This window comes from Solea solea, chromosome 13 (genome assembly GCF_958295425.1).
Source record: "Solea solea chromosome 13, fSolSol10.1, whole genome shotgun sequence".
NCBI lineage: Eukaryota > Metazoa > Chordata > Actinopteri > Pleuronectiformes > Soleidae > Solea > Solea solea.
In genome coordinates, this window is record NC_081146.1 from 18,816,133 (window position 1) to 18,840,778 (window position 24,646).

A 24,646-nucleotide genomic window follows, 5' to 3' on the forward strand; every position below is an offset into this window, starting at 1 on the left:
AGATCTGCACACAACATGATCCTCTCCTCCTCTCCTCTACTACGTCTGCCAGAGACTTTCCTCGAGGGAAATGAAAGAGAAGGAAGAGAAAGAGACAGTTAAAGGACAAGTATTTCATTACTGTTTATTATTGTTGTCATCTGTTGCAAACCCTCCAGGGAGTTACAGCCTGTACGTGATACACTGTAGTTACTACATGCATTTGCAATTATTTTTTGAGGGATTACCCCTTGAGATTCGCATGATGCCGTCTGTCACATTTGTGAGGTTTCTTTTGTTTTATTTAATATTTTTATTACTTTTCTTTCTGTGGACCTCCCGCTCCTCGTCTTTATGTGGACGCAGCACAGACTTGACCTACAAACACACCAGCACAGACAATGTATGTACACAAACATGTGAGCATGACAATTAAAAAAAAAAAGAAGGCGTTTTTAAGGCAGAAACATCTCGAGAGGGACGTGATAAGGATTTAAGGTCGGGTGTTTGTTCCTGCCAGAGATGAAGGGAAAATCAGAAAAAGACTTCATGGAGATATAGTGCTTAACAAATGTATTAGACCACCACCCATTGGTAATGATGAAAATCATGTTTCTGTAATGTTTCCAAAATAATATTTTTTTAATGTTGTTATCCATGAGTTTTCAAATTTACTGTTTTCCAAAAAAACGGAAAAAGCACATTATTATTTCTTGATTAAGGTCAAATTATGGATATTTACTTGCATTCCTGGACAGAAAAATGTGTTTTTGTGGTTGAATGTTACGAATGTTTCAAACAAAACTAATAAGTGTGTTAAGCACTGTAGATTGTGTGTCTATTATGATGAGAGATGGATTTCAAAAATATATACATCTTTAAAAAAAACATGAAAATTATGTTTCGTTACAAACTCCAGTCAGGAATCAATAAAAGAAGTGAACATGATATATCACACATGTATCAACATGAATGTACATTAAAAAAACAACAACATATTTTTCATGTTCTTGTTTCATTTTATGTAAAACAAAAAAAGACTGAAAAGTCATCAGTAACTTCCTGTTTGTGATGGGATTCATCATGAACACAATATGTGCAAGGAACATATTGTTTTCCTTCAGATTATTAGTATTTTTATTATTCTGTGGCATTTTTGAGGGGTTTACATGCATAAAACACTCTGGAAACCTCGCCTCAGAGCTGGCCAAAATATTGTCATAGTCCACGGACCCGTGCGTTGCCCCAGGGCTCTATAGCGCCCCCCTAAGGCTTACCAAGGTGTACCAAATTTCCTTAAACTTGGTGGGGACATGTTATAGCTTGATTTGATTGACAATACTTGTACATATTTTTTTTTTCTTGTGCTTTTAGTCACTTGTCTTAAGCAGGCAGGCTCAGTTGAAAACAGGTGATTCTTGTACTTTGTTGCACCAATCGCAGTTTAGCACCTGTTTCACACATGCATGTACATGTACATATGGTGCTGTATCATATCAGATGACATGGATGTGTATGTCCCAGCAGGATTTGGGGCAATGAAAGATGCCATGGAGGTGCTTTTTGGGGGAAATTATGGATTTGGCTATATGTCTGACACATAATAGTAAGTCTTAAACTACTGTACATCTCATTCAAATATACAGTATCTAAAAACTGCTACATCAATCAATTAGATTCTAGTTGATTTAACCTCCCATTTATGGGGGTTTAATAATCACACTTTGGTCACCACAGATCATCAGTGGGATGGGGGAGAAAACATGAGGCATAATTTGGCACTAATGTCAGTACATTACATTACAGTATGACTATATCTGCATTTAAAACACGTGATATTTCTAAATGTGGATCATATATGGTGAAACAAAGCCTTGCCTTGTGTGAAATGGGGGGAGTCGTCAACAAAATACAGCTTTTACTGTACACAAAAATAATGTATGTGGAAAAAAAGAACTTAATTAAAACCCAGCAACACAAGGTCAGGGCAGGTCTTGTGTCTCCTGCAGCTCCAGTGCCTGAGGGAGTCAAACACACACACACACACACACACACACACACCAGTCCTTCTCTGCTTATGTGCTTATTGACTTGAATGTGAGGTGGGGGTGGACCATGCTTTGCAGCGAGCAGACAGGAGGGAGGTCAGTCCGCCCGGACGCTCTCGTTCGTGGCTCTTCTTCGTCTTTTTAAGTCTGCGGCCACAAATTAAAGGGTTGTTAGAGAAAAATAATCTACAGTAGGCTGTTGTCTGCAGGAGCTGCACGCGACGACCAGGATACAGCGAAGACACCACACCGTCTACGACCAAGGTTCACGGCAGCCACTTTGACAGCTTCCTCTGACTCTGAAGTATACGGTACATGTACAGTTGTCGTCGTCGTCGTCATCATCGGGCGAGTCTCGTGATTGTGCGATTGGAGCTGAACGCGGCCAGAGTTTCAGATCTCATTGATGGTCCGTTCAGACGGCCGATACTCCTCCCTGCCTTTAGGGCTGGACATGTAGAACGACTGGGTCTTGCGTTTCAAACGAGCCCTCTTGGTGGCCAGTGACAGGCTGTGCTTACTGGAGGCGATTATGTCAGAGATGAACTTCTTACAGTCCACGCACACCTCCATGGTGGCCCAGTCCTCCGTCAGCTCCGAGGGAAGCTCCAGTTCATCGTGAGACTTTAAAGAGCCATGTTTGGAAAACCTACAAGGACCAGAGTCAGAAAACACTTTATCGACAAATCTACAAATTCTCTTGACAACAGCGACTTCTTTGTCCAGAGCAGAACACAACATGATTCTCTTATGCATCTGAATAACTGTTCATGACTCGGCCTTACTTGGACATGGTCTTGTGGATGCTGTGACGCCGCGGATTACTGGAGGATTTCTCCGATTTCTCAGGTTTCTCAGCAGCTGCTGCTCCAGAAGCCTTTGGGACTTCTTCAGACGCAGACGGTCCTGTCGTTGCCCTTTTGGCAGCAGGTGATGTCACCACGGCTTCTCTCTCCTCTGATGGTCCCGGCCCTCCGGCCACAGAGAGTCCTTGGCCTACGACAGTCATGGCATTTATCCTTTCTCTGGGGAGTGTGTTGGTTGAGCCGATGGAGTAGATGGGCAGACTGGAATAAGGTTTGGACGGCAGCCGCATCTGTCGGAGGGAGGAGGGAGGCATGAATGGAGGTACTGAGAAACAAACCTGAGGCAAATTATACTCAATCTTATAACCTGTCGGAGCTTAGAGAGAGTTATTCTGTCAGACTTACTTTTTTGCAACACTGTGAACACACAGGCCTGAAAGGAGAAGAGAGAGCATCAATAGGAGAACTTGCTGAGACAAATTAAACGGTTGAGAAAATGACTTGAGATGTTTTACTTTTTGCAAAACTGACAGATGTAGGACCAGGTGAAAAAGGAAAACCGTTTGGTTCGACAACAGAAACAAAGCTACAGGAAGAAAGAGAAAGAAGATTAGTAAATAGAAATGTCTTTCTTCTTCATCCAGCTGCTTGATAATCACAAAAGCAGATATAAACCGTTACCTTTCCTTTCTTCATAGCATTGTAGACTTCTTTGTACTGCTGGAACTTCTCCAGCTCCGCCTTCACCAGCACCTGCCTGATGTGCATCACCTCCTCCACTGTCAGAGACAGACACTCCACAGGGAAGCAGAACTCCTCCTGCAACGTCAACAACATCACACACACACACACACACACACACACACACACAGCGTTTACCACTCAGTCCACAAGACTGCAGGGTTACTGCAGACAGAGGCTGTACAAAGACAGAAATTCACAGTCTGGAGATGATGGTGTTTGGTGTTTATGTTATTATTCTGCCTATGTTTGGTCTTTGTGAACAGAAACAATGTTTGGATGGGTTGTGGGAGTGTGAGAAAAAAAAAAAAGTCTGATTCACCAGAGACTTTGAACTCTTTTTGGACGGAGGCAGAAACAGTCGAACATTGGTCGGGGTTTCCTTCTCGATGGAGTGTCTCCTCTGGGGGGTCTGACGCCTCTCAGGCTGAGGTGTAGAGGAGATGGGCAGGAACATGGGTGGAGCTGGAGACCAGAGAAAGAAGAGACGTAGAAGGGAGCAAAGAAGGCAGCTGAGCCGGTATGTTTTAGCCAAGTCAATCAGTCTTAGGTGTATGGTTTGGTGATTAGATGACAGAGCTGAAAATAATTCCTGACTCACTTTTCTTCCCCACTGTAGACTCGGGCGACGTGTCATCCATCAGAGATGTGGCCACACTGGAGCTGCTGACTGATATCCGCCCAAAAACCTCATCCTGAATATGCAGAAGACAAGCAGCGCATTCATTGCTGTTCATTTCCAGTCTTCGAGTACACAAACACAATGACACACAACACAAACGGTCTTCATACTGACATCAGAGTCAGAGCTGTCCAGCTCGGCGAGGCTGGGAGCCTTCAGGAGCCGCTTCCTCTGCGGCACAGACTGAGATCCGCAGGGTTCTAGTCTGGGAGACGATGTTCCGTTGATCAGAGACAGAGAGCTGGACGTTCTTCTGCCCATGTACGGACTGAACTCATCTGTACAGAGCCACACGAGAGAGTGTTATTCAGGCATAAGGCGAGGGAGAAAAAACCCACTTGAGATGAATCTCAATTCTTCATACGATTCTTTGCAGCCTCTTAGTGTGAAATATTTTACAATCTATTTCGAATGCTGTGCCTCCCAACACAGGGGAAACAGGTTATTTTTAGATAATGGTACGAATGATGAAAAGATGCAATGAATCCTGTAATGTAGGACTGAAGTTTGAGATCCATCCCAAGGGGAAAGAGGGCAGAAAGGGGTGAGTTAAGTTTGGTCCGAGGGGGAGGCAAATGAGCTGGTGTTACACACAGAGCATGGAGGCCTTTTTAATGAAATACTTGGAACTCTGAAATCCCTAAAATAGGATTCTTTCCCATGACGACCTACATGTTTCCTTATTGGGGGGGGGGGGGATAAATCCTTAAAACCAAAATCCCCCAGTTTCACTGACAGGGTCATTGTGCAGTAAATCCATTCACGATGACAAACCACCTACCGAGCTCCCTGAATCTGGACTGTGATCTACGGGAGCCCATTGATGAAAGACGTAATCAACCTGAAAGGGGGGGTTGTAGGGAGGAAGGGGCGGCAGTGGGAGACGGGCCACAAGCAAGTGCTGCAAAGGACTGACAAATAGCCATGGCTGATACAGATCTGTGGGATCCTTTCAGCCTCTCATCTTGTTTGTGGGAAAAGAAACCATGAGCTCACCGTCTCAACAGGACAACACTCTAACCTCTAAACTAGAACGGTGTCTCTGCCGTGTCGCATCAGGAGAGGAGAGGCTTTAAATTCAAATGAAAGGAAAACAAAGAGACTCAGTGCACCGTAGAATTAAAATATCCAAACAGAGGAAATATTAGTTTACAGCCGGGGGGGGCAGACAGACGCTGGGTTAAAGGTGAACAAGGCTGTCTTCAAACACAGCAGTGTTCATACTTTACCTGTTCCTGTACGGAACAAATCCTGTGGCATACTGCGAGTTTTGCCAAAACCTAGAACGGGGACGGGGGACGGGGTGGGGGGACACCTCCTTCATTAAGATTACAGCAAAAACATTCCACGATTCCCCCCCTGTACTAATCTGAATAGAACATTATGTACAAAGGGGCTCAGAGGTACACGCAGTACTTTTATGCCCGCTAATACCTCCATATGCTAAGTTATGCTAACGACCTGCTGGCTCTGATAATTACTGCACAGACATCTTATTATTAGTCATGTTCATTAAAGTATAGGTAAATATACACAAATACACACACACACACAAAAACATGAGTGAACATTATGAATGAGTGAGTGTGAGGCGACACAGCAGGAGGTGTAATGAGAGACACAGGGCTGCAGTACCAGAGTGAGCGGATTATTCTGCGTATCTGTATTATTCTGATCAAAACAGTCCTGTGAAGCCACTCAAATTCATTTAATGCAACAAGTAATGAATGTACCTATTATTAGTCACCGACTATAAATAAATCACATAAAAAAAATGTGATTTAAAGTGTTAAAGTTACTTCAAAGTGAACCTGAACATTCTTTTGTTCAGTTTGTTAATTAAAGACAAGTTTTCAATCACCTGATTGAATGATTGAACCATTTAAGATTGTATGATTGAACCATTTAAGATTGTATGATTGAACCCCACGGCGCGTTAAAAGACATTAAAAGACCCTTTTGTCCAGAGTCGACGACTCCTGAAGACACAGTCACCCCTTCCCTCCGCTTTTCCTTTCCATTCTTCGATTAGATGTCTGGCTTCCCAGAGATTCACATCAAAGCGGGACGGTGAGCCCAGCGTAGGTGACACTTTTCCCTGAGAGTTTGTAGAGAACATTTGCCAACAGTTACATAAACCAGTCTCTTGTCTGTTTGTTTGGCAGGAGCAGATGGTGAAAGTGACAGCATGACTCAGCATCACCTCTACTGCTCTGTCATGTTGGGAACATCGAAATGATCTCTAAATAAGAAACATTGAACAAAGCATTTTTTTTTTTTTTAACTGTAAATCAGAATAAAAATAAGAATAGCCTGAACTCAGCAGGAATAAAGCTGAGGACAGAAACTGTCTGATAAAAGAGACAAAATCATCACTGGCCGTTGATGGGTTCTGGGTTTTCTGTGTGATGTTTACATTTTAAACACACATATCGTGTTTTCTATAGATTTTTGTGTAATTCTTTCAGCTGGGAAAAATAAAAGCAGACCTGTGCTCTTAAAAAACAACAAAACAATGAGTTTAAAGTTGCTAAAAACAGAGCAAATACTAAAAAGTGTTTCATTAACGCTGTCAATTTGTGTTTTATATCACAGCAGATATCACCTCTTCAGGGCACTGTCAGTGTCAATCTGTTTATCCAGCCTGTCTGTCAATGTGTCACTCATCAGTGTCCTCCTACTGACCTGTGTCTCACACTGACCATGTTTGACCTCCACAGACAACAGCCCACCATCACCAACCACTGAAGCATGACATGAGAAGTGTGTGCAGTGTGTGTGTGTGCGAGAGAGAGCTGGGAGAGCAGATGAGCAGCCATTTTTTTTTTTGAAAAACAAAACAATGATTAAACAGCCAGGGAAGCAGCGAGGGGAAACTTTACCTGCCATGTCAAAACTGAAAGACATGCTAAGTGGCCGAATTACTGCAAAGAGAAAGAGTTATGGCATTGCACGGTTATTGCTCCGACTGGGAGCTGCTGATAGTGAGAGATAGATTCAGAAAGAGTCACATGGTTTGTTTTTTTATTGTGGTCAGTGTTAGTGGAATTGCAGACACTTAGCATCATTACTCATCATTGGCAGCTGTCGCTAAAATTGCAAACAAAACAGTGAACAAAACAGTGAAAGGAAGGCAGCATCAGCTACGACAGCAGAGAGGAGAGGTGCAAATTAAAGTAAAGTAAATGAAGTAGAAGCATGTATTTGATGAAGCATTAGCTTCATACTCCAGCGTATAAAACACACCCACGTGTGTGTGTGTGTGTGTGTGTGTGTGCGAATGTGTAAGGTAGAGAGCACAGCGACAAGAGGTGGTGATGTTCCTTACCCAGCCTTCCCCTGCGAACCTCATCAGGTGACACTGGTCGCAGTTTCCTCTCTGCTTTGATTTCCTCCAGGATTCGCTCATGCAGAGTCGGAGGAGGCTGAGTCTGTGGCTTCAGCTTGCGAGCCGACACCTGGCGCGGAGGACGGTGGGTGTCAGACATGTGCAGAAACAAATATAATCATAAATAAAAAAGAAAGCGACATGTTTCAGAACTGGCCACAAAGTCTAATTTTCATCTTAGGCTGTGCAAGAATGGTGTGTTTTATGATGTAATTGTATTATGTAATGAAGGAGTATGTAGGGCCTTTTTTAAATTGTTTTAGTTTATTTTGCTGTATATACACATTTAGGCATATTAGGCATATAGACACCCTCACCACCACCACATTCTAATATTTACACTAGGTTAAAATATGTATACATTGAGTAACTGGAGGTAGCCTAGGGCTTGTGTTTCTGTGTTTTCAGAAGAACCTTAAATCCACACACGCCTGGGAGTATTTCTTTGTGCTCAAGTGTGCAACAATACGTACCGTGTTTTAATCGTGTTCTCTTTTTGTTTTTATTGGACCGAAATATAGAATCTAAAGGGTCTAAATGCACTGCTTTTAGCTGAACTCACAGGATTGAGAGGCGGTCTGGATCTGATGAACTCCAGGATGACTTCATGAGCGCTCTTCTTTAATCTGGGTGGGAGGTCTCCATTCACCTGAAAATGGAGCCGAACCAGTCAACAGTAGGACAGCCATTTCCACAGCACCAAAACACACACACACGACTACACTACAATACAATACAATTTTGTCCATAATGATGTGATGATACAGTGATCCAGAGATGAAGAATATTTTCTTGTTTCTTTGCTCCATGTAACAAAGAAATAATTAAAACGGAATCATTTTGAACGTCATCATCATCATTTCTAGGTTCGGTAAACACAGATCAACAATTTTTGTATATTTATGGAGCAACAAGTACTCGATTAACTGAGAAAATAATCGACACATTAATCGATTATGGAAATAATCGTCGGTTGCAGCCCTGATATGTCGTATATGTCATGATGTACTGACGAACAGATCAGGAAAAAAGATTTCATTACAGTATTACAGTATTGTTTTCAAAACTGACAACTGAGATCCAAGAACAATACTTAACTTACTGCACTTACAGTGTCTCTGCTCAAATACGACTATAGTTTTTACGTTGTTCATCTGACTGAGTGAAGATGGGGGACTAAAAGTAAATGTTACTGCTCACACTACATCAGTAAAAACTGTGTTGGTGCTCTGTGTCGTCTAAACTGCACACTCACCATGACTTTACGCAGGTTGTAGCGCTTGGACCTGATGTCATTCATGAGCATCTCATAGGGAGTGAGCTGGTACTCAATAGGCAGAGGGTTGTACTGACGCTCCTGCACCTTCTTCAGCATTACTCCGTCACGCAGATCCCTCATCACCTGAACCCAGAATCGAGCCTAAAGGAAGAAGCAAACAAAGTGTGTGTAAGGACATAGAGAGCCTTTGAAAAATGAATTGAGCTACGTGACCTCTCTGTCCACACAGAATAAGGAGATGACTTTGATATGACTAAAAATGTGATTTTGAAATTAAGGTGATTATAATCTGGTTGAAGCTGGAGGTAAGGACTCTTGTTGCCTACCCAGTCAGAATTCTGCAACTCATTCAGGTCACGGCCGGTCCCGTCCGATGAATCCTCTTCCATTTTACGGAGGTTCTGGTGGAACGAGAGTGAGAGACTTAGTCTTGGATATGAAATAATCAATCATCTGAAAGACAGACTGCGTGATACAGTATATGGGGGACATAAAGAGCAAAAAACACAGGAAATAAATCCTGACTGTGGCCATCGAACTGTAGAACTCCTCTATTTAACAGCATTCTGCACAGAGTTTAACTGCTATCAGAATGATAATGTTTTTACCAAGTACATTTGACTAACTTTTAATTTATCATGTGTATATGTATGTATATACTGTATATACATATATATATATATACATATTGTTTATAAGAAGCATGGGTCTATTTCTATCCCTCATGTTGCTCTGTTATTATATTGTATTGTTTCTTGTTTTTATTTACAATATTTGGTTCTTTTATTGACCACACAATTTCCTTGAAACTACAAAAGAATATATAGTGATTTTCTTTATTTATCAGTAATCTGTTGATGTAAACACCAGGTAAAACTGACAGATGAGGCGCTGTTGGATGTGCAGCAAGTGTTGAATATAACTTCAACTTCCAACTAATTTCAACGTAGTCACAGATTATACTTGACTGTCCCTCTTACACTTTATAACAACCTACAATGTTAAGATTAGGGTTAAATTAAGCATGAGTAGCCTTTTAGTTTGGATGATTATACTATACTATACTATAGAGGAAACAAACAGACTAGGTCTCCAGACTGTTTGAATGGAAGCCTATGGGGATATTCGCCTACTTCTTATTTGATTTATAACGTCAGGAAACATTTTCTTGATGGGTTTCTGGACTCAATCGCTAGTTTCAGGTACTGTTCAATAGAACATACTGTCATTTTTGTAAATTATGTTCCCATTTAGAGGAAAATAGGCGCAAAAGCACAGCACACGAGTGAACGCCAGTGCGATTGACAGCTGGTATCGTCCAATAGGAGCCTCTCTACCCCTTTCCATCTTTATGTCCTGAAAACTATAAAAAAGACTTGTGTTTCCTCCTTTGAAAATCACTTAAACTCCACATCACCCTGCCCTCAAACAACCTGCCTCAGCTCCACTGTGGACCCACTGCAGCGCTTATATAATATTATTCACAATACGACCCATCATGCACTCTAAACAGCAGTCCATTTTCACGAGTGCTTTATGGCTTGAAACAGCTAGTCAGATTAAACACTGCCAATCTCAAGAGAGATTAGTTCATCATCTGACTGATATGAGCAGCATCAAAGCTACAGATTTCCATTTCAAAAGGCCGACTGATGGGAGCGCTCTACAAGTAATGGATTTGCAGCATTTTAATTAAATGGTGCAAAGCGACCCTTGTGTGGACGGAACCAGCAGTCACTATTACTACAGGTCCTTGTGAATAATTAGGACAATTAACTGCATCCCATTAACAGCCTCGACACTTATTCGGCCACGTGTGTTATTCTTTTTCAGCTCTCAACAACACTTGTGCACCAGTAAACAGGAGCCACAGTTGAATCCGTGAGTCACAAACAATCGCAACTGCTTTCCTGGAAATCTGGAATAGCAGGAAGCATATTAGAACACAGAGCATTTAGGCTGATGTTTTCCATTACTATGTTTAAATGTATAGGAAATACAGAGGCTACGAGAATGTGCAATACAGAGTGTCTTATATACTTTTTTCAGCACAAACTAGACAATCTGATTTGAAAAAAGTACTAAAATTAAGTAAAAAGAACTCAAAATGCTTAAAATGGGATTGAATTTAGCTTGGCTCGTTTTTATGAACAAAAAAAAACAAAACTATTTTGTGCCTTCTGCACAATTATTGCTACTTATATCACTGCTAACAATTCAATATAAAATGGGTTTTTTTTTTCAATTGTATTTATTTATTTAGGTTTCTTAGACCTGCTCCCAGTCCCCTCTCTCTTTCTCCTCTCAAAGCAGTTACTTTGAATTATGACACCAAACAAATGCCCTTTATTCAGTCAGATGCATAACATTCAGTAAAAAAGCCAGCAGCAGCATTTAACAGGAAGGGACCCTGAGGTGTAACACACACGTACGCACACACCAGTTGTATGTTCCAACCACAACTCAATGTTCCTTAATGTTCCTGATTAAAAATAAAATCCCAAATCGTCCCAATTCCTGCACTTTGAATCCTGGAACCCTTTGAACAAATTGTGCGAGGACTGCCTGGTAGTTGAGAGACGTCACAGCTTATTTCATCTTTGTGATCAGGTACTGTATCTGTGTATGAATGCAGATAAGTTAATAAGTATGTAGCTGATGCTTGTTAGGTGTAATATGTGACCATTGTCCTGTGGGTGACCAGAGTCTGCTCAATACAGAAATGGAAACTAGAAGCTCCCTAATAATTATGTCCGTGGCTTACAGATTTATTAACATGCAGAAAGTGAATATGAGTTGATGCTTATGTGATGAAAGAATCCGCTCCAGCAAATACAATAAGTCCAAACGTTAAACACATCCCGTCTTAACTGACTACGAATGAAGTCTGGGAGTGAGTTGGTGATCTACGAGGTAAATATTTCACCTGACGTTTTCTGTCTGTGAATATGGATGAGAAATGTGAGCTGAGTCTGAAGGTTCGTCCACTTTCCCCCCGACATGATAAAATCAATGAGTGATGCATTGAAACGACCACACTGTGGTCTGAGTGAAAGCTCTGAGTCACTGGCTGTGATGTCACGGCACGAGTAATACGAGACGCGCATGTCTTTATGCACGGTCATGCTTTCCTGAGTGAGCTCTGTCACACAGGAAACACGGCTGTGTTCTGACCACTGCTATGACCACGGCCATTTCATGCTACTAACCAGTGATGCAGGCTCATCGCTGCTGACACGTGGACACGCGGCTCATTCAGAGACTGAGACTCTGCTGGTTTTCTCACTTTAACTTTTAAAGTTAGTTTTTTAAAGTTTAACTAAGTTTTTTTTAACTTAGAATTACTATATTCACTTAGATGAGCATGATTAAAATCATGAAATTCAATGTATACGAGTGCTTTATAACAATATTTGATAGCACAGAAGTGCTTCTAAAGATTTGAACATTCTTTGCCAAATAGTTTTTTTGGAATTAAACCAGCAGTTCAACCTTGAATTCATTATCCTGTTACAAGGCGACACAAAAGATCAGTGATCATCATGTTATTTGTTAAGGGGAGCCCCACATGCAGTAATTAGGGCAGGGAAATTGTTGATTCTTATTTCTTATCCACAATAGAACTGATTTTATTTTATATAAATTGTGTTTATCTAATTGTGAATATTTTTGACTGAAATTGCGATTGTGACATGATTCGCGATATGAGAGGGAATGGTAATTTTTACATAATTATTTTCATTTTTCATTTGAATAACATATTTATTATGATTACTGTGTGGTATTTGTGCAGATCTTTGAGAAACAAAAGACGATGTTTTCTTCAGTCTGTAGCATATGATGTTGATTTGACACATCATTTTGGCTTTAACAGATAATTGCGCCTCCTTGCGATGTCATCAGACAAATCCATCAAATTTGGATTAGTTGTTCAGCCCTAATCCACAAGTTAGTCAAATATTTGATGTCGTTCTGTCCTGAGCAACTCATGTCAAACAAGCCACTGTCAAATAAGACAGACATACTTGTTTCATACGTCGTCTGACTCTTTCTTGACTGGTCAAAAGTGTCCTGTAATTCTACAGATTTAGTTGTAAACAGAGCCCAGAGGAGTCGCTTAAGTGTTGTTCTCTCTCAGATCACTTCATTTATATTAAACTGAAATGTTATGATGGAATTATTGAACAATTTAAATAAAAAAAAAAACATCCTGATGTTTCTATTATCTGCTCTATAACGTGTGACTAAACACAAATCATATATATGTGTGAAAAATGAACCCACAGCTGTGATGATGATGATGATAAACACCCACCTCTTTGGCACTCCTGATCTTCTCCAGGAAAGTGTTCAATTCTCTGGTTTCTGTGTACAGAGCCCGACACACAGCCTGGTAGTGACTGGGGGCGTCTGACAGACTGGGCAGATGTGCAGTACACAGCTACAGGGGAGCGCACGTTAAACACAGAGACAGACGTTTTCAGCACAAAGCTCACAGCAGCATTTCTTACACTAAATGATGACTAACACTACAACATAAAGTGCTTAAGATAAAGAGCTGAAACAATTAATCGATTAATCGATTATTAATCGACAACTATTTTGATAATCGATTAATCGGTTTGAAGCTTTTTTCATGATTAAAACAAGATTTGTGATTGTTTAAGCTTCTTAAGTATTTTTTCATTTCTTTGCTCTGGATAACAAAGAAAGCATTAGTTAAAAGTTAATGATTTTTGTTTGTGAACGTCATCCAGGTTTGACGAACACCGATCCGATTTTTTAAGGTTTTCTGATATTTTATGAGCTAATCCATTAATCGAGAAAATAATCGAAATATTAATCGATTATGAAAATAATCGTTAGTTGCAGCTCTATTAAGAAATGTATTCTGTATTTGGGGATTGGCCTAATCCCCAAATCTGCATGTTTCTGGACTGTGGGAGGAAACGGAGAACCTGGATAAAACCCACGCACACACGGGGAGAACATGCAAACTCCACGCAGAAAGACGAAAAAGCAATTTATAGTATAATTAAAAAGTGTACTTTTTTGTAAAGACTGTATCAGAGTGATCAATATGGGCAGATACACAAGGCCGTAATATCAGTATTTGACATGAAAAAGTGGTATCAAGCCGTCCCTGGATCAACCCTCTGATTTTCTTTATTTAATCAACAGCAAACATGTTTTTTTAAGTTGGGTATTTCTCTCCTCTGAGCACGGCTTTTGTCTCTATGAACTCAACTCAACTTTCAGCTCGAGCGTGGATGCATGAATGTGCTTGATTTTGATCTAAATACGCTGCGAGTCCTCCGCTGTGGTAGTAGTGTAGTGCAGTGAGTTTATCACTGAAAACAGCTGCGGGAAAACATGTTAATGAAAGCAGTGAGAGTAAACCAAAAAAATAAACAGCCGCAGAAAGGACAACCCCGGCCCGCTTCCACTCTGCACCTACCTTCAGGATATCTCTGTAACCGTGGACATCGTAGAGGTTTTCAGGGTCGTCCTCCACCTCATCCTCTTCCTCTGTGGCCTCGTAGCCTTCGTCGGGACAAGCGTCCCTTGTGGCCTCGGTCATGTTAGTCATGAGGTCAATGAGGTGCTCCAGAGGAGGACTGAGCTCCCTCTCCTCATTCTCCTTCAGCCCGAAGTCCAGGGCCTTGTAGATCATGATGCCCAAAGACTCAATCACCTGAAACAGGCAAGCAAAGAACATCTTCACGTGATCTGTACTCAAGGTTGTATGGACACGCAGTTCAGTTTTAGTTTGTTAGTATGTCGTAATTTAAGCAGGTGTCACCCTCGTTTATTAGTAAAAGTTGATCTGTGTACACTGAGCTACTTCCATCTCCACCTTTTCTCCAAACTCTTCTTACTCCCCCATTTTCTCCCTTCACCACAACCAGCTGATGCAGACGGCTGCACATCTATGAGTCTGGTTCTACCAGAGACTCCTGCTAGAACCAGGTGGGTTTTTTTTCCCCACTGATACCAAGTGTTTACTCACTCACTTTATTGGCATATATGTATTTCATTAGTTCTCTTATTTTTGCTTTGCTATCAGGTGTACTGCACTTTGGTCCACCACATGGTTTTAAAATGTGCTTTATAAATAAAATTGTATTGTCACTGGATATGGCTTCAGTAACATTGGAAGCCCACATGGGCAAACATGAGTGAGGCCACCATGGAAACCAGGGACAAACACGCTTGAGCCCCATATTGTCATTCTGAATATAACCCTTATGAGCACTTACAAGAATGTAGGAAACCAATGGCCTTGAACAGTAAATACAACTATTAACGTCTGACCTATACTTTGTATCTATTTGATACTTAATATTTAGTTACTTTCACTTCATTTTCCAACTTCAAATCATCAATCACTTATAAACAACTTATTACGTTTAAGCTGCTGTATAACATTTTACATTCTCCTAATAATTACATTCACACATCTGAAGCACATTCTTAATTATGTTTAGATGTTTAAAGAGGAACCAAATTAATTAAAACAACTGATGTGATACATAATAACATGACAGTGTCTCACAGACCCGACTTTTCTCAACTTGTCTCAAACATTAGCAACAGATGGGGGTAGGTGGAGAAAAAAAACCACAGGCTATGGAAAGAGTGTTAATTGCTTTTTTAACCGTTTCAGCTGGGTTTAAAGATCCCAGGTACGCCAGCTCAGTTTGGCGTGAAAGAGGCTTCACGTTCCTCACAACTCAACTGTATTCTTAACAACATTTCAAACGAAATGTGAGGACGAATGGTTGGTTGCAATTTTCCAACGTTCCAGTGTTTGTCCTCCCTGTCGTCTAACGTAGGCTGGCACTTTGCAAACGTGTTGGTCATACGGTTATATCAAACAGCCTATTTGTCCTGTCTGACTGTCCAGCAGTTTATGTAAAGACATTCCCGTTAAGACACAACTCTGTGTTGTGAATTGATTCACTGTGTCAAAGGAAAAAGTGTCACAAAGAATCACTGAGGAAATTCCTCTGTCTGATTCTTAAGCCTGACTCCACTGCGGTGGCCTCTGACTGTCATATGACTGAGCAGAGCACGGCTGCTTTGGTTTTGCAGACTCGTAAAACCCCACATGACTTCACATACAGGAAAGAGAGAACCAAAAGCACGTAGATTTATTTCTCAACCTCCGCTTAAGCTCTGCGCTAATGGTAAGAGATAATGAGCATCCAATCAGCTGGAACTCCTCCCACCAAACATTCCATTCCAAGCATTGTCTGTTTACATTAAACACCAGGGTGTTAAAACTCTTAATCCCTTTCCAAACCTCAAAGTAATTCAGAGAGCATGTCCAGTTAAACTTTGACTGAGGGGGAATGTGATGAAGCATAACCAAACACATTTCAGAGACACACGTTTCCTACGAGACAAAGAAGAATAGAACTGTTGTATCGACAGTGATGACATGCAAAGCTGCAAAAAACAAACATCAGTGAACTCCGGTGAAGACAGCAGCAGCGGTTAGTGCACACAGAGCATGAAGCTGTAGCTGTAGCTGTGCCTGGAGGAACTCGGTTCGTTGGCTTTGGGGAAAACAAGCATCATCTGACATTCACAGTCGCATCACTTCATGCTCCCTGGAACCCAGTGCAGATAATGTGTCGGCGATGACTGCACATGTGTTCCGGATGTTTCCTGGATTCCAAGTTTCCTCTGCAAGTCTTCAACGTTCAGAGAACTCATTTCTAGTGTAAAGCTGCTTAGGAGAGATTTGTCCACACAGTTGTTGCATTCACTGCCTCGACAGCCGACACAACGGTGGTATTTTTTTTCCATCTGCTATCTGTTACGCAGAAATCCATCCCTGGAAAATGATTGCACACTGAGTCTTATACACTGGGAACAGATCCTCAGCCAGTATGTAATATCACACTTTAACATACATAACATAAACCTTTGTCAGAGTGACGCAGGAGAGTTACCAGCACCCTCTTAAGAGTTCCGCCTGCGTAACCTCTTTTCATGAGCTAAACAGCAGCTGATGGCGACATTTTCAAGCAGTCACTCAGAGAAGTCAGCTGCTTGTTCTGGGGCTGGTAATAAATGAGGGAGGAGAAGATGAGATGCTGAGACTGATGTAAGGAATCAATCTGCAGACAACAAATAAAGACATGTTTGTTTTTGAGCAAATAAAGGACGGATGATGGATTTTAATTACACTTTAGTGGTGATTTGAAATCAGAGATAAGGGAGTGTATTCACACTGTGGGAAACTGTGCTTGCTCAAGTTTCATTATGGGTATTTATGTTGAGTTGGGCAAGGTTGAGTGTGGTCCCAGTACGTGGTGCAGGTTTTATGTGTTGGTGTGTTTCTTGGTGAACAGTGGAACAAAGTAACCTCTCATTGAAATACTTGAACATTGAAAATGTCAATCCTAGAGGATGAGGATTTCAACCTTACTTGTTATACCCTCCAATATTTGACGGTATAACAATTTCCCTTTTGTTAAATTTTTCAAAATGTTTTACTTTCATGTAAAAAAATCAAGGTATATATATGATTCCTTGCTTGTCTATGGTAAAAAATAAATCCAAAAAGAGTACATATATATAAGAATATACAAAAGAAACAAAGTTAAAGTGAAAGGAACACAGCTGATTGATTTCAACAACTTTCCCACATTAGTTTTTGAAATATTGCCGACAGACGCAGGAGAAGACTGAACTGCACTGAAGTTTCAGATATCGCAGGCCTCGGCTGATTGGTGAAATTTCACGATACCGCTTTCTGGATCTCTGCTGATTGGCTGGGTGAAATCCACGTGTTTCTAAGATCGTATGTCTGGATGTACGTAAGATGTCTGCAGAAGTTACCAAATATAGTTCTTTGCCCAGTAAAGGGTTAAAGTCATATCATGACTATATTGTGATTGTATAAAACACTACTCTGCATTAGATTTGACAATTACTGTCTGGAATTTACCCTGGTGGTTTCTGGAAGTGAAACCAATTGTCTACTAGAAAACAAATTACACATGTTAAAGATAGGAATCTAAGATTAATCAGTGATCTGCAGCAGCCACTTTTCAGGATTAACACATCATAAACCAGCAGCTTATGACAGTTTCACCAACAGCACTAACTGATACTGGCTGCACTTTTATTAATCTAGCGACGTGCTAATCTAGATGTTATCTCTGTCATTATTGTTCGCTAATGTACCCGTCTGTGCAAGGGTAATGTTTTTAAAAAAGAAATAATGCCATTACGGGTGGTTAAGTGTCCTATTACCTCTTTGTACAAACATGTATTTCTATCTCTAATTGAATGACTGGCTCCATTCCAGGCTTTTCTCTGAGGTTCCTGAGGCAAGTCAACAAAAACATTGCAAAATGGGATAATGTTGCATAACCGATTACACCCATGTTTACTATTACTATAAATACCTGACAATTAGATTGCACATTAGCAACACGCCGTCAACACAGGGAGCAAAACTTCCACATAATGTATGTAAATAAAGGTATCATAATGTGCACAAGTTTCCTTCAAAGAGATTCATTTATTGCTTTGATTTCCTACCAAACCCATAGCATTGTCTTGTCTGTGATAATTATTTATATTAATGTATTTATGGTGACATAATAGCATCAGAATCAGTGACCGCAGATAGTGACGAAAGAGGAATGAAAACAGAATTTACTCACCTCTGTTGTTGTGCAAGGGCTGCATGTATCTGCAGGGAAACAAGAAAAATATGTGTTATTATGTTTCATGGGGGAATATTTCACAACGGCTCGGGCAAGATGGAGGCAGATGATCCACTGTGGTGACTCCTAAAAGGAGTAAGGGAAGGAAATATTTGGTTATACTCGTCAGCCAGTGTGCTGTCTTTTGTTGTTGCATTTAATTGTGTGTATTTGTCACAAATGGATCAAGATTACTCAGCCATTCGCTGCACATTCTGCCGCCAAAGCTCTTTGTGGACAACAACTCCCATAATTTCACGCCGCTTCATGACGTCAACGAGGTCTTCTGTTATTGATTCGAGTCAGAGACCCGCTGTGGCAGAAGTTACATACTATGTGTTCAAGATAGCCTGACTGGGTTTGATAAAAAAAAAAGAAGAAAAAAAAAAGAACTGTTCTAAATCTCTTAGTTTATGAAGCGTGTGACCTATGATCGCAAACCTCCTTCCAAGAAGCCACGATGCGTAAATGTACTCCCTTCAAAATGAAGACCTACTTTAATGTTCCCCGAGGCGACATCCGCCCAGCTTTGACATCATGAACAGTCCGCTGACATATGAGCCGCTCAACAAAAGGCCGTTTTGTTGTGTAAAACGCAGTACACCACAGCAGCATCACAACAGCTCTGACATCACCTCATGACTGGACAAGAATGCAGTGTCGCACAGCAGTCGCGTGGTGTGTGTACGTCCATGTGACCTTCAAAAACAGATCAAATTATCATGTGATTATAAAGTCTTAATGGCGCCGATGTTCCAGAGAATGTTTACAACTTTTAACTTTCCAGGTATGTTAGTCTGACTAAGAGTAGCTCGATTTTATTCAGACTAATAGGTTTACGTGACATAAAAAAAACTGAATTAATGTCTTAGTCTGACTAATTGTTGACAACGTATCAGTACTACTATAAACACACTTCAAAAACTCCAAACTTTCCCTTTAAAAAAACATTTACTACTTATATAAACCAGAATCTAGTCTCAACTGTGAGGCGGGAATTCTTCGATGAACACCCTGAGGATAAACTCTTTATTCTAAGAAGTTTAATCTTGAACTATTTGGACACACATTCATCATTGAGATGACATCAGTACTTTTGGCATCAAGATGAGAGAAACTGTGCACGACATGATGAGCCAAGCTAGAGCAGCCAATTACCAAGTAAACACATTTGTATTATTACACTTGTAAATAGTACTTAGAAAGCACAGTTGACCAAAAAAATAGGAACCTTTGACAAATGCTTATGCATAATCCACATGCCAGCTGTCTCAGTACATGCCTCTACCTTATAAATCACCCCATGACTGACTCAACATGGAATATCAGTAGAAAACCACCGTATAATTTGGATTAAAATTTCAACAAGAAAATACAAATAACACATATTTACAAATTGTGTCGGCAAAAATATGTTTGTTTTCTGATGCACATTATCTGTTTCCATTTTGCATGATGTGACGTTACACAATGAGCAACGGGGGAACAGAAGCTCAGGCTCCCCCTCTCCAATGGTTGCTTCCAAGCTCATGCTAAAAATAGCCCATTCATTCTTTAAGTGTACCGTCCAAACCAGCACCGTCATCACAGCTCTGTCTTTCACAAGACTGCTCATAAAATTTGATGAGACAAAGAATGTGGTGCATTAAATAGCTCAAAAGCGATAATACTGACAGTTATTCGTATACAGCAGAGGACTCAAACTCATGGCCCACGGGCCACATGCGGCCCTCCAATTGATTTCATGGCCCACATAACCTTCTCTTCCACAGAAGAGACGCAGCTGCACGGGAGGTCATATTTTTATAATAAGACCTTTGGCTATAATTATCACATTATTCAATGTATAGTATTCAACATTAAATATGAGCTTGTTTAACTTTTCAATTACACTTGTCTCCATGTAATTAAAATATAATTTACTACAAAATAAAAAGGCTGGCATTAGTTATAGAAAGCTATAAAGCTCTAAAGAAGACAGAGGTCTGAATCTAGTGAACCTGCAAAATTACTACTGCGCAGCCCAGATTAAAACAATACTGTTGTGGATTTAAGGATGTACAGATACAATATGGGTGAGATTAGATTAGTATACATGTCCAGTACCTTTAGGTTCCCTGCCATTCATGAATGAGAAAGAATGGAAAAGAAAACATTGAAGAAAACATTGAAAATATGGTTGAATATTAGTAAAGTTATATTATTGAGTAAAGTTAAAACTGTCAATATCGAGAGCTACATAAGACATATTTTTTAATTCTCTAGTAGTTGTTTAAATTGTGATGGTATCCTGTGTAGTCATGCTCCATCTACTCTGAAATCTACAACAGTAAATATTGAACTAAAACTTGACCCAAATCGTTCAGCCCTACTCAGCAGAGTTCTGCACCGTGTGCTGCAGTTTAGCCGTGTTAACAGCCCGTCCCTCAGGTCCTCAGGTAGCTCATCACACTCGCAGACAAATAGATAGAGGCGTTTAGTTTGTCTGCTCTGAACTCCATGGCCAAATGTGATTACAGGAGACAATGAGCAGTCTGGGCTTTGGTCTGAAGAGACAACATAATGTGTTTGCTGTAAGTGCGTGCTATCATTCATTCACAAGCATGGATTTGCTATGTTTTGGTTTAAAAATACCACAGGCGCGCTGTGATGTTCCCCTATATAAGAGATAGATAAGTGCCGTGATTATAAAGTCGCCGTGAATGTGCTGCACAGCCACACGGAGACACCCTAAGGGGACATTTTCAGAATGTTGTAGTGATATCTGAGATATTTTCAGCCTCGCAACACAGACATGGCCCCACCTCTTCCTCACCTCCCCTTGTTGTCATAGCACCTCATTAATTATCGCTGTACTCAACAGGGGTTCCTGTGTCACATGTGGTTTAAGGGATGGTTCTGGTTAAATTTTCATCAGTGTATTATATACAGTAAACAGGAGAGGGAGATGGGAAGACCAAAACGCTATTTATGCGTGCGTCTTGATGCGAATAAGGACAGGCAGCTAAGAAAATGTGTTGTAGAACCATGGTTCCCAACCTGAAGTCCACCTTTAAATTTATTACGCTATTTATCACCAACACCTCTGTGACCTCTGAACTTCTGCGACTATTACTGTTAGAGGCAAGATCATGTTCCTGTTATCTGAGAAACGTAAAAGTACCAAAGACTCACAATATCAAAAAACACAAAAACAAGGCATACCTTGGTTTTGATTTAATGGAAGCACAGGACAGTTTTTATCTATATACAGTACACTGTGAGAATAGGAACACAAATCTACAACTGCTGTTTATTTTTGTATATAAGCTTTTTACTTTATTCTTTTTTTTTGGGTCAGGGATCCTGTTTTGTCCTGGAGACAAACAAAGGGGGCTTCAAGAAAAAAAGGTTGAGAACCACTGTTGTCGAAGATTCAAAAATCAATAAAAATCTAACTATCCATCATGCTGTCAGACAGCCCTCTGCAGGAGGGCTGAACGATGGAAAATAACTATCTAACTGCAATTGCTATCACAATATGATTCACGATGTGAGAGGAAGTGGTACTTTTTACAAATTATTCTAATTTTCATTTATTTAAAATGATTCATTTGGCAGATCTGTGATTTTTTTTTCAGTTAGACCTTCTCTACTCTCCTTCTTCACATCAAGACGATGCATAAATTGTATTCTAGTTCTTCCAACAATGAGTTACACAAGTAATTCATCCACCTCTACTGTAAAAAAAAAACTGAACTAACCCTTTAAGAACATCTAAATGAGGCCACACAGGTACAGGGAATATGTTAGACTGAGACAATAGACCATGAAACTTATTAACACTGAATATCAGTCTGTCTGTCTTTGCTCAAATACACAGCAATCTGCTGCCAATTTGACTCAATCCCAGCCCACGTTTCAGCTTGTAATCACATGCTCTAATCAGACGCAGCAGAATAAATTCACACACTAATCTGATGTGAGGAAGGCTTTTAGTCTAAGAGGTGAAACCACATGATGGTCGCAGCACACGTGGCTTCAGTGTTCTGTGGAGGCAGAAAGTTTTGGCCAGTTAGAGATTATAAATTATGTGTACCAGGACGTTAACGGCAGCCTGCAGATTACAGAATAATTCTAATGTGTGAAAAAGGCAGTAGTACTGAAGAGGAAATGTGTGTGAGCCTATTCATATAATATCATACAAAGTGCCTTAGAACGTCTTCAGTCAGACACAAAAACACACGTTTGCTGCCTTAAGTTGTCTAAAATCACCAGCTCGTGTGTGAGATATGTACTATTAATATTTATTGTGCATCATTTCCATTTTAAGAATCACTGCTTCTTCTTTGAGCCTAACATATGGTAGTAGTTATTTGACGGTCCTTTACGACCCAAACCAGGCTGTCCATAACAACAGCAGTGTTTGTATTTTTATTTTTCAAACTAAACATTTAGTTTAAAAGTTCACTGTCAACTCTAGCAACAGAATCTATTTGAATCAGTTCATATAAGCTCTGAATTTTTTTTTAGTGAGAAGATAAGCAAATAATTTCAGATTTGTTAAATCATCTGCCGGGGCCAGATACTGGTGCTGGTGGGACAGTTTTGGCCCACGGGCCACTAATTGCTGACCATTGCTTTGACATATAATTCACTACTATTATTGTCATCAATATTATTATTGTTATTGCACTATGTATTGTAATATTCCTGTTTTATTCATATTGAGACGTGCACACGAGTGTCGTCTTTGTGTTGGTTTTCATAATATATGTATTAAATACTACTTGTACACAAAGACAATAACAAGTGCTCAGTGATGGCCTGGTCTTGGTGTGTGTAGCTTTAGGAGACAACATGATATTTTACCTTCACATGTCTGCTGTTCCACCCTCACAGATCCATCCCTCTGTATCCGAACATCCCCGGGTCCAGATATCCTCCTCACAGCCGCTGATGATGATGATGCTCCGGCAGCGGAGGTGGATGTGGAGGCGGAGGAGCTTCTCCTGCTCCAGTCTCCCCTCGCCAGCGTCCTACAGCATTGATAACACACCGCCCATGCCTGCTCCTCGTTGATGGGCTGGTTGTAAAGCCTCAGTATCTCCTCCAAAGACAGGCCCTCGGCTCCCGCCTCCTCCGCCGAGCTCATCGCACGCTGATGCGGCTTTTGCTGCTTCTCATCCCGGCGGTTCGCCGCTGCTGCCGCAGCGTCCGTCAGCACTGCGTGGTCCCCGCATCGCTGCTCGGCCATCCTTTCATTATCTCAGCGCAGGAGGCCCGATGACGAAAACACGAGACACAGGCCGGTGTGTGAGAGGAGACGTGGAGGCATCGATGCCCTCCTCACTCCTCTTCTCCTGCTCTCTCCGGGCAGCAGGAGCAGCTGAAGCGGCACAAAGACACACCCACACCCGCCTGTGACGCCTCCCTCGTCCAGGTGTCGCTGTGTTTGTGTAGCCTGTGAGCAGAGTGTGTGTGTGTGTGTGTCTTACATCCGATCTCAACACAGCAAGAGAAGCTGCCGTCACATGATCTCTCTCTCTCGTTCCACAACATGTGACCCGCGGGCCAAAACTGGCACGCCAGCATCAGTATGTGGCCCCGGCAGATTAATTAATCCACATTATTGTTAGCTAAAGGCAGCAAAAGTGGGCCTTAATATTCAATTGTTAACGAAAACTTGCTTGATCCCTGCCCTATACCCGTTACTCTAACCTTAACTGTCACAACTGAATACCTTAGACCAGGTCTTATAAACCCCAAAAGCCCTTTAAAATTGTGCCCAAACTTATTTTTAAAGGGCCAGATTTGATAATGTGAAGATTCCCAGGGTCCCAATGGTTGCTTTAGCATTAAATGTTATATATATAATAAATTATATAATAATGGTATTTTCCTTGTCACAATTATAATTTTTCAATGGCAGTGTAACCAAATCTAAGCCACGCAGGAGTGAACAAATGGAAAAATTGACCGAGGGCCGTGGTCCAGACTTTGGACACACCTGCTC

The 24,646-nt window shown here is 40.9% G+C and overlaps 1 protein-coding gene across 2 annotated transcripts; it reads right to left on the minus strand.

Moving 5' to 3' along the window:
• Positions 1 to 98: 98 nt before the first annotated feature.
• On the minus strand, positions 99 to 24,080 carry spire1b (spire-type actin nucleation factor 1b). Of its 2 annotated transcripts, XM_058648412.1 has the most exons (17): positions 23,503 to 24,080; positions 18,610 to 18,638; positions 14,382 to 14,618; positions 13,239 to 13,364; positions 9,250 to 9,324; positions 8,900 to 9,064; positions 8,207 to 8,293; positions 7,585 to 7,714; positions 5,486 to 5,536; positions 4,371 to 4,534; positions 4,176 to 4,269; positions 3,897 to 4,039; positions 3,515 to 3,652; positions 3,349 to 3,419; positions 3,239 to 3,266; positions 2,813 to 3,123; positions 99 to 2,676 (listed from the first exon to the last, which is right to left on the minus strand). In XM_058648412.1, the coding sequence occupies exons 1-17, from the start codon at positions 23,885 to 23,887 to the stop codon at positions 2,421 to 2,423; spliced, it is 2,490 nt and encodes an 829-aa protein (XP_058504395.1). In that variant the 5' UTR covers positions 23,888 to 24,080; the 3' UTR covers positions 99 to 2,420. The 2 variants fall into 2 exon arrangements, with proteins under 2 accessions (XP_058504395.1, XP_058504396.1); XM_058648413.1 differs by lacking the exon at positions 5,486 to 5,536 and having other exon boundaries at positions 23,503 to 24,079.
• Between the last annotated feature and the right edge of the window lie 566 nt (positions 24,081 to 24,646).